We start from the raw sequence: 9,663 nt of genomic DNA, 5'->3' as shown, positions 1-9,663 counted from the left end.
CCCTCCCTCCCTCCCGGGGGCGCGCGCTCCCCCCCCTCCCTACCGGCGGCGGCGCGCGGCTCCCGGGCAGGGCGAGGGGGCGGGCCGGGGGCGGGGCCGAGAACGGGGGCGGGGCGGCCGTAGTCCCTCCTTAGCTGAACAGGGAGGCGGCGGCCACCCAACCGGTGCAGCTTCCTCTCCGCTGCCGCTTCTGCTACTCCCCGGGAAGCTCTACCGGTTGAACTCCTCCCTCCCGCGACTGCCTCTGCTGCCGAAGCCCAGCGCGGAGGGGGGAGGCGTCAAGGGAGCTGGAGCGGGTGAGGGACGGGGGGGGGGGCTGTCCACCTTTCCGGGGGGAGGGGAGGGGGAGGAAGCAGCCAGCCCCCCCCCCGCCCAGGGGCTCCTGAAGGACGCGCCAAGGTGTGCGCGGGGGGGGGGGGGCGCAGGTGTCATTGCGGGGAGAGGAGGAGGGTCCGGCTGTCGGGGGGCGGAGGGGGCTGCAGGCGCGCCGTGCCGAGGGCCTTGGGGGCGGCCTGGACGCGGCCTGACCCCGTTGGCCTTGGGGGTCCAGCGCGCCTCCTCGCCGGTCTCCCGGAGGAGCTGCCGGGAGGGTTCCCGGGCGGGCGGGGCTTGATCGGGCCGGGGGGCGCCAGGGGGGTTCCAGTGCCGGCGTGCCTCGGCATCCCCCCTCGTTGCGCCCCGCGCTGGCTGCTGCGTCACTCGGCTCGGCTGGAGGATGGAGCCGCAGAGGGTCCCGCTCCGGCGCCCCTGAAGCTCCCCACCCCCGCCCGGGGCAGGGCAGCCCCTTCCCCCGACAGGAGACCCTAGAGCCGGTGAGCTGGGAGGGGGCAGCCCCGGAAAGGGAGGCAGACACCCCCCCCACACACACACACCAGCAGCATCTCTCATCCCTCCTTCCTGCGGCCGCACACCCAATGCATTTGGGGGGAGAGGTGGAAATACCTCTCCCCCTCCCTCTCTGGGCACCTTTGGAGGGCAGCAGTGGGGGAAGCATGGTCCAGGACCCCCGCGTCCTCTGCCCAAGGGGGGGACAGCTCCTCCTTCGGTGCCTGAAGGAGGGAGCTGATGTTTGCTCTGTTCGGCTCTACAGGTGGGGCGCAATGTGATGGCGAGTGAGCCCCCCACCCCCCCTGCCCGAGTGACACGGACTGCCTCCCGCCTGACCTCTGGCCCCTGGAAGCGGCCAGCCACAGCCTCCTCCTCCTCCTCTTCCTCACCTGGAACCCCCGCTGCGGGCGGACCTTGCACCATCCCCAGCTGGCCCCGATTTTGGGAGGGCCAGGATGTCCTGGCACGCTGGACGGATGGACTGCTCTACCTGGGCACCATCAAGAAGGTAAGTGCTGCCATGGCCTGGGCTGGCTGGGCCGGGCCAGGCTGCCCCTCCACTGACTTTCCACCCCTCTTGCCAGGTGGACCCTCTGCGGCAGGTGTGCCTCGTCCAGTTTGAGGATGACTCCCAGTTCCTCGTGCTCTGGAAGGACATTAACCCAGGTCAGCCCCACTCTGTCTGCAGGGCCGGGGGGGGGGGGCGGAGAGGAGTGAAACTAGTGGGCAGCCCACAAGTCAGTGCAGTGCTGGAGGGGGGGGGTGCAGTGTTTTAGCTGGCCAGCCACCTTTCAGCTCCATGCCCGCCTTGCTTGCAGCTGCTGTGCCGGGGGAGGAGTGGGCATGCTGTATCTGCCACGTGGAGGACCTCAGCCCTGAGAACCAGCTGGTGAGGTGCGAGAAATGCAGCCATGGTGAGTATGGACCCCACCCCCTGAGGACCCCTAGAGATTGGGGGAGGGGGGCTGGGGAGGACAGGGGCCTCAGTGGGGTACAAGACCACAGAAGCACCCTTTATTCCAGAAGTAATCTGGAGATGAGCTGTAATTCCAGCGGATCCCCAGGCTGGACCTGGAGGCTGGCATCCCTGCGTCCCCCCCAACCCCACGTAGCTGGAGGTTCTTGATCCCCCTCCCTTGCCCTCTCTCCCCCATCCTGCAGCCTACCACCAGGAATGTCACCTTCCCAGAGTGCTTGGAGATGGCCCGTGGGTGTGCAGGCAGTGCGTCTTTGCTGTGGCCACCAAGGTAGGTGCCCCCTCCTGACCAGCGGGCAGGCGGTGTAGCAAACACCTGGCCCCTGGCCCCTAGGGGAGGGGTTGTCTCCTAAGACAGTTTTTTGCATGGGAAGTGTGCCTGTGCTTGCACCCAGTTATTCTCCTTAGTTGCCCAGGCAAAGCCTTCTTGCCCAGCCAGGCTCTGAGGGCCCGCATTAAGTTTTTTGCCTTGTGCTGTTTAGCTGGCCCTCATATGATCTTTCACCTGCCAGGATGCAAAGGAACATCTGCCTGTCTGGCCAGGACCCCTCCCAGTTCTGCCTCATGTGAGCCCGTCTGTCTTTCTTGCAGAGGGGAGGTGCCCTCAAGAAAGGCCCCTACGCGAAGGCCATGCTGAGCATGAAGCTGGTGCTGCCCTACCAGCTCAAGGCCCTGGAGTGGGACGGGGAGCACCTCACCAACCGGCAACAATGCTACTGCTACTGCGGAGGCCCTGGGGAGTGAGTCCAGGGGGGGGGCGGAGGGGTCCTGGGGGAGGGTGGCGGAAGAGTCACCCGCAGACTGCTTGGGCTCAGAAAGGGCTCGGCTGGTCTGGTATCGGCCCGCATGGCAATTCTGCCAGCCCTTAAGAGGCCCTGGGGTTCAGCATCTGGTGTGGTCTCCTGTGTGTGTGGGGGGGGGGGGCGCCATAGCAAGCGTTGGGGGGCAGCCGAGCGAGTGAGAGCCAGCTGCCTCTCTCCCTCCTGCCCCAGGTGGAACCTGAAGATGCTGCAGTGCCGTGGCTGTGCACAGTGGTTCCATGAGGCCTGCACCCAGTGCCTGAGCAAGCCCCTTCTCTACGGGGACAGGTGACTGTGGCCCGGGGGGGGGGGTTGCAAGGAGGGAGGAAGGGCGCAGAGCTCAGGGTGACCCTCTGGGCCCCTCTCTTCTTTGGCAGGTTCTATGTCTTTGAGTGCTGCGTGTGCACAGGGGGCCCGGAGACTGTCCGCCGCCTCCCCCTCAGATGGTAAGTCAGCCACTCACCTGTCTGGTGGGGGCGGGGAGACCACGCCATTTCTCTTTCCGGCTGACGTGGCCTGTGGTACTCTGGGGAGAGGCTCTCTGTGGCTTAAGACCTTTGTGGCCAGACTGTGGTCTGTCAAAATAAGCCAGCCTCATGCTGCCATGGAAAGGAGGGACTTTCTGGGTTTCCTAGCATAGCTCTTGCAACAAGCAGGAGCCACCACGGAAAAGGCCCAGGCAAGGGTTGGATACTGATGCTGCCAGCCAGCCAGCCAGCCAGCCAGCCAGCCAGCCAGCCAGCCAGCCAGCCAGCCAGCCAGCCAGCCAGCCAGCCAGCGTGAGGACCACCCAAGCAGGCCTTCCTTAGTTGGGTGCGCAAAGGGGACGCCATGGGGAAAGACCCTCTGATCTGCATCCTTCTCTGGCTTGTTTTCGAAAGCAGCTGCCACCGGTCCTCCTTGGCAGGGCAGCCCAGGAACAGGGGCGACAAGGCAGGGCCTCCCCAGCTCCCCACCCCCACCCCATCACAAGCAGGGGAAGTCAAGGCCCCCATTTATTCCCAGTCCCTTCTGCCCTGCTCCGTTTCTCCACCTTCTTATGTTCTGTGGATTGGGGGGGGGGGCTTCTGGGAGCTGCAGCTGCTTGGGGTGGGGCAGGGTGGGAGAGATTTGTTCCAGGGGAGGCTGATGCAGGGCAGTGGTGGTGCCTCTCGGCAGGGTGGACGTGGCCCACCTCATCCTCTACCACCTGAGCATCTGCTGCAAGAAGAAGTATTTTGACTTTGAGCGAGAGATCCTGCCGTTTGCCAGCGAGAACTGGGATAGCCTGCTCCTGGGAGAGGTGAGGGGCCACTGCAGGGTGGGTCTGGGCCTGTTCAATCCCCCTGTCCACTGGGCCAGCAGGGGCTTGTGGCGAGCAGAGCAGGGCAGAATTCCTACCCACACCCACGCTCCATGGAGCCTGGAAACCCCCTGGGATGGGGGCAGGTGGAACCATGGGTTTGCTACCCCAGGGGCAGGACACAGACCCGGGTGGGGCAGCAACTGGGACAGACACCTGACTGCCTTCTTGTCCCTTGCAGCTCTCCAGCACACCCAAGGGGGAGCGGTACAGTCAGCTCCTGAATGCTCTAACCACACACAAGGACAGGTAAGCAGCCACATTGGTGGGGGAGTAAGGTTTGCTAGGGACGCCTCTTCTCCTGGTCAGGGGCCGGGCAATATTCGCCTGCCTCGGCCCTGACCCTCCCACCCCCACCCTGCAGGTTCATTTCTGGGAAGGAGATCAAGAAACGCAAAGGGCTCTTTGGGCTGCACCTGAGGGTCCCGCCTCCAGCGCCCCACACTCTGGGTGGTGGGGATGGCGACTCCCCCCTCATCTCGGACAGCAGGTGAATACGCTCCCTTCTCCCGTCTCCGGCCCCAGGGCAGTGGGGGGAGCAGTGGGGGGAGCACACCCCTCCAGCACCCCCTCCGTGCTGTGCAGATAAGGAGGGTCTCTTACAGCTTCCTTTCAGGCCAGGGCAGGTGTGGGAAGGGGCCGGATCGCAGGAGGGCCAGACCGCGCCGCCACCCCCACCACCGCAGGCACGGGGAGCCCACCCCAGGCGTGGCCCCGTGCAGCAGCAGCAGCAGCAGCAGCAGCAGCAGCAGCACCATGGAGAGGGGGCAGCTGGAGAGAGCCCTCACTCAGGTAAGGAGGAGTTGGGGGAGGGCCCTTTGACAGAGACCCTGTAGCCCCCCCAACAGGGCGGGGCGTGTCAATGGCCACGTGACCTCTCGTGTTGACAGGAGCTGGTGCAGAACCCCCCCGTCAGCGCTAGCCAGAGCTATGGCGGCTACAGGGGCGCCTCCGGCACCTACAACTTCCGCCGCACGGATGCCCGCTGCCAATTCAGGTGAGGGGCTTCCTTGGTGGGGCAGGCTGCAGGGGGCAGTGGTCTCGCCCCACCCCATGTTGACAGCCTGCCTCTCTCCTTGCAGCGCACCCATCCGGATGTTTGCCTCCTTCCATCCCTCGGCCAACACTGCAGGGACCTTGAGGTGAGGACTGTTTCTGGAGTCCCACCTGCCTCCAGGGTCAGTTGGGGGTCCCAGGCAGGCACCTCCGAAGCAAGGCTGGCCAAGCTGCCCTCCCGCCTGCCTGCCTGCCTGCCTGTAGTGGGTTGCAGAGGCCACATGAGCTGTAATCCAGCCTGACCGGTCCAGCAAGAAGCCTGCAAGGATAAGCCAGTGGGAGTCCCATCAGGCACCTTCAGGACCCATCAGATTTCGCGCAAGGGAGGAGTTTCCGGGTGCAGGCACCATTTTCCCAGCCCCCAGCCCACCCTGGGAAGCTCCTATGTACTCACCCCATGGAATGAAAAGGCGGGGCCTTCAAGGGGCCCTGCTGGACTCACACTTGGGCCTGCTGTGACCGGCCCAAACCCATCAGTCAGTCCGCATGGAGGCCACCTCCTCCTTCTCCACCACGTAGCAGGAGAGAGCACTCAATCTACCCTCAGGAACAGGCCCCACCCACTGGAGACTGCCCTGGCAGAGAGGCACAACTCACGGGGTGGGCTGGGCTGGGCTGGGCATCCAAGCCCCTGCCTCTGGGGGAGATTCCTGCCACTTGAGCACCACGCGAGTTCTCCGCGGAGGGCAGGCGAGGCTGTGAGGTAGTGTGAGGGCAGGCGAGGTAGTGTGAGGACAACTCTCCCACGTTCTGTATGGGGGGCACCCTTTGCTCACCTGACAGTGGCAGAAATAGCTGAAATTGGTCAGAGCCAAAGCAGTGAGGGCAACTTGAATTGTGACACACATACCCCCACCCCCCGGGTGAAGACAGGCCAAAGGCCAGGCTGGGGGCCAGCCAAGCTAACACCTTCCCTCTCTCCCCTTCCGCAGCACGAGCAGCGGCCCCTCCCTCGACCCTTGTGATGCCTCTTCCTCCTCCATGGACCACGACAGCCCAGATCCCTCACCCCCGTTCTTGCCCCTTTCGTCGCCCGCCCCCAAACACCCTGCCCGGCCCACCGCCTCAGCCCTCTGCGCCCGCACAAGCCCCCCCTCCAGCAGCAGCTACTTTGGTGCCGTGGGACGGCTGGCCCGTGGAGACGCCGTGCGGGTCCTGGCCAGACGTGTCACCACTGAGGGCACTGTCCAGTACCTGGTGGAATGGGGGGGGGGAGGCATGTTCTAGATGCCCCGGAGCCTGGATGGAGGCCCCAGAAGAGCCCCCCCCCCGCCCACGGGGGACAGGGCCATAGCCAGCTTGTTCCTCCTCTGCCCAGCAAAGGCCTGCCTGAAACGACATGGACCAACCAGACGGCTGGTTGGGATGTGGGCCTGGTCCACAGCCTGGAGACACAGGGGAAGAGATGGACTGCTAGCTCACCCAGAGTTTTCCTTTGGCTTATTTTTTTACTGTTTCTTGGGAAAGGTCTGCTTTCAAGAGGCCCAAGATGGATGAGGGACTGGCCACTGCTTCCTCGGGGAGGGGGTAGAAGAGGGGGGAAGGGTTGGCTGCCCCCTCTCTCCCTCCCTCCCTCCCTCCCTCTCCCCCCCTGCATCGCTGCTTCTGTCTCCTGTAGCTGCTGCAGAAATGACTCTGTACAAAGCCCTCCCACTGCTGAATAAAAGACCAAGCTTGTGGTAGACCCTGCCTGCGGCTGGTTCCTGGGCCCAGGGAGTGTGGCCAAACTGGGAGGGGGGAGGCCCTCTGCTGAAAACAAAGACAGTTGGATGGGCGGGGCCCGCCCGCCCTTCAGGGCTCGCTCCCGCGCGCTCCTCCCGGCCTCACCTGGCGATCTCCCGGGCGACCTGCGGCGAGGGGCAGGTGACGAAGGCGGCCGAGAGCCCCGGGTCGGCGCCCCCTGCGTTGCAGGAGGAGGCGGAGGCGGCCATGGCTAGGCCGGCGGGGAAGGCGCGGCGGGGCCCCGAGCGCAGCCCGGTCAGCTGCTGCTCTTGCGGGAGGCCTAGCATGGCTGGGGGGGGGAAAGAGAAATGCCTGCGACTTTGGAGGGTCCCAAGAGCCCCGCCCATCCAACTGTCCTGCCTGTCCTGTGGTGTTTGCGGGTCAAAGTCACTTGGCCAGGTGGGAGCACTTTTGTGGAAGGCCCAGCAAGCCCCTTACCCCAGGGAAATGGCAAAAAACGGAGACATTCACACTCCTCCTCCGTGAGGCTGAGGCCAGTTTTATTGTGTCTCCCTTGGGGAGATCTCCCCCTCTGTGTGAGCCCTACTCTGGCACTGTCTCCTTCACCCACTGCAAGTAAGGGGGGTTTCCTTGCTGGATCGGGACTGCGATGACCTCAGCCACTTCATAAGGGTGCATCGACCTGTAAGCAGAGAAGGGAGACCATGGGGAGGGGTGTCTTATTGCCCAGAAAGGTAAAGGTATCTCCTGTGCAAGCACCAAGTCATGTCTGACCCTTGGGGTGACGGCCTCTAGCGTTTTCATGGCAGACTCAATATGGGGTGGTTTGCCAGTGCCTTCCCCAGTCATTACCGTTTACCCCCCAGCAAGCTGGGTACTCATTTTACCGACCTCGGGTTGGAAGGCTGGGTCAACCTTGAGCCGGCTGCTGGGATTGAACTCCCAGCCTCATGGGCAGAGCTTCAGACTGCATGTTTGCTGCCTTACCACTCTGTGCCACAAGAGGCTCTCTTATTGCCCAGAACCCCCTCCCCCCAATGGGGGACCAGCCCCCCTGCTCCTGCCCCCCTCCCATAAGACTCACCGGACAAACTCTGCCAGGGCCGAGATGCGGGAGCTGCGCGTTTTCATCATCTGCAGCAGGAAGAGGAGTCTGCTGTTACTGTGAGGACCCTCCCCTACTTTCTCCCAGAGGGAGGGGGCTTGATAAGGCCACCCCCCTTGCACGTTGGGCGCCCAAGGCTCTCCTGGGAGGCAAAGTGACTCAAGCCCCTACCCCAGGCAGGGCATTGCTGCACTCCCTCCCCCCACCTGCAGCTGCAAGGCGGCCTCCGGGCCAGCAGGAGGGGCTGGAGAGGCAAGAGGGCAGCGATGGGTCCAGCCCCCCTCCCGCCGAACTACAGATCCCAGCATGCCCCGTGGGGCCAGGACGCCTTGCAAGGGCCCCTCTGTTATTAGCGCCCCCCTCCCCCCTAGGGGGCTCACCAGCAGCACCTCGGCGTCCTCCTCGATCTGGCCTTTCCACTGGTAGCTGCAGCCAAGAGAGGCCCGGCGGGGGTCAGGGCCGGGGAGAGGAGAGGAGGGGAGGGGGTCGTCCCCCCCAAAAGCAGTCCCCCGCCCTCCCGGGGAGGGGCGCGGCGCGGCGAGACTCACATGGAGGTGATGCCAGGCACGACGTTCACGCAGGCCGCCAGCCGCTTCTCCACCACCGCCCTGCCGGGAGACGACAGACACGAGACGACGCCCCCGCCGGGCGCCCGTCAGCCTCCCGCCCAGCACGCCCGCCCGCCCGCCCTTCAGGGCTCGCTCCCGCGCGCTCCTCCCGGCCTCACCTGGCGATCTCCCGGGCGACCTGCGGCGAGGGGCAGGTGACGAAGGCGGCCGAGAGCCCCGGGTCGGCGCCCCCTGCGTTGCAGGAGGAGGCGGAGGCGGCCATGGCTAGGCCGGCGGGGAAGGCGCGGCGGGGCCCCGAGCGCAGCCCGGACAGCAGCAGCAGCAGCAGCGACGGCGGAAGCATCTGCGGGGCGGAAGGGGGCCGTCGGAGGGCGGGGCGACCGGCCGGGAGTCTCCCCAGCAGGCCCTCCGGCCACGGGGGCTCCGGCACACGTGCTCGCCCCGCCCCCCCCCGGGCCGAAGTTTGCCGGGTGCACCGCCCGCCTCCGGCCCGGAACCCCTTCCCGGATCGGCGCCCCCCTACCTGCAGCCTCGGCCCCGTCGGAGTCCCGCGTCCCCCTGCCCGCCAGACTCGGGCGCCTCCTACCCACGTGACGCTACTGCAGCGGGGAGGGAGGCAAGTCGTCGGCCCCTGACTGGCGAGCAGGGCTTTTCCTCCCGGCCTGTTGACAACAGGCGCTGCCGAGGCAAGGCAAGGTGGGAGGGTGCATCGCCCTGGCCCCTGCAAAGCCACGCCTGACGGGGCGAACGCGGAGCAACTGGCCACAGTGTCCGCCCACCCCATGGGGATTGCATTGCGGGTGGGGGGGAGACGTGGGGCTAAGGGGGTGCGCACCCCACCCCCTAAGAGAGGTCTTTGCTGAGACAAGCAGCAAAGATGAAACACCAGGCAGAAAGCGGTTTCAAGGCAAGAAAAATGGTTTTACGCTTGCAGGAAATAACTACGTGACAGGTGGGGGGGGGGCAAAGCAAGCAAGTCCCCGGAGACCCCCCTCCCCCTAGTTAGAGGATTCTGGAAGGTTTTGCCAGTGGCCCAAGGGAGATTAGCCACCTCAACAAGGGGGTGAGTTTGCTTCTTCGAAATGTAACTAGAGACGCCTATAGAATCATAGAGTTGGAAGGAACCTCCAGGGTCATCTAGTCCAACCCCATGCCGAATGCAGGAACTCACAGCGACCTGTCCACCCACGGTGATCCCAATTTCATGCCCAAGTGATTCCCCCCCATACCAAAAATCTCCAGATCACCCCCAAAGTTGTCACTTGTACTTTGGCAAGATGGGAGAGGGGCGCTTCCTCTTCCAG

The 9,663-nt window shown here is 65.2% G+C and overlaps 2 protein-coding genes across 4 annotated transcripts; one reads left to right on the top strand and one right to left on the bottom strand.

Moving 5' to 3' along the window:
• The first annotated feature begins 71 nt into the window (after window positions 1–71).
• On the top strand, window positions 72–6,684 carry PHF1 (PHD finger protein 1). Of its 3 annotated transcripts, none has more exons than XR_013228888.1 (15): window positions 72–296; window positions 1,091–1,336; window positions 1,413–1,494; window positions 1,647–1,742; window positions 1,990–2,075; window positions 2,396–2,544; window positions 2,797–2,892; window positions 2,982–3,050; window positions 3,763–3,886; window positions 4,128–4,195; window positions 4,311–4,436; window positions 4,563–4,738; window positions 4,837–4,943; window positions 5,029–5,088; window positions 5,935–6,066. XR_013228888.1 is itself a non-coding variant. In XM_077324469.1 (15 exons), exons 2-15 carry the CDS (start codon window positions 1,106–1,108, stop codon window positions 6,227–6,229), a joined length of 1,776 nt encoding a protein of 591 aa, XP_077180584.1. In that variant the 5' UTR covers window positions 72–296; window positions 1,091–1,105; the 3' UTR covers window positions 6,230–6,684. The 3 variants fall into 3 exon arrangements, 2 of the variants coding, with proteins under 2 accessions (XP_077180584.1, XP_077180585.1); XM_077324469.1 differs by having other exon boundaries at window positions 4,552–4,738; window positions 5,935–6,684; XM_077324470.1 differs by lacking the exon at window positions 72–296 and adding an exon at window positions 490–812 and having other exon boundaries at window positions 4,552–4,738; window positions 5,935–6,684.
• A 518-nt stretch (window positions 6,685–7,202) lies between these two features.
• On the bottom strand, window positions 7,203–9,158 carry CUTA (cutA divalent cation tolerance homolog). The gene is made up of 6 exons (XM_077324471.1): window positions 8,883–9,158; window positions 8,518–8,702; window positions 8,339–8,398; window positions 8,171–8,216; window positions 7,770–7,819; window positions 7,203–7,367 (listed from the first exon to the last, which is right to left on the bottom strand). The coding sequence occupies exons 1-6, from the start codon at window positions 9,141–9,143 to the stop codon at window positions 7,268–7,270; spliced, it is 702 nt and encodes a 233-aa protein (XP_077180586.1). The 5' UTR covers window positions 9,144–9,158; the 3' UTR covers window positions 7,203–7,267.
• Between the last annotated feature and the right edge of the window lie 505 nt (window positions 9,159–9,663).

Source organism: Paroedura picta, chromosome 3, assembly GCF_049243985.1.
Source record: "Paroedura picta isolate Pp20150507F chromosome 3, Ppicta_v3.0, whole genome shotgun sequence".
Classification (NCBI taxonomy): Eukaryota; Metazoa; Chordata; class Lepidosauria; order Squamata; family Gekkonidae; genus Paroedura; species Paroedura picta.
The sequence above is the reverse complement of the archived record's forward strand: the minus strand, read 5'-3'. Positions and strand labels throughout refer to the sequence as shown.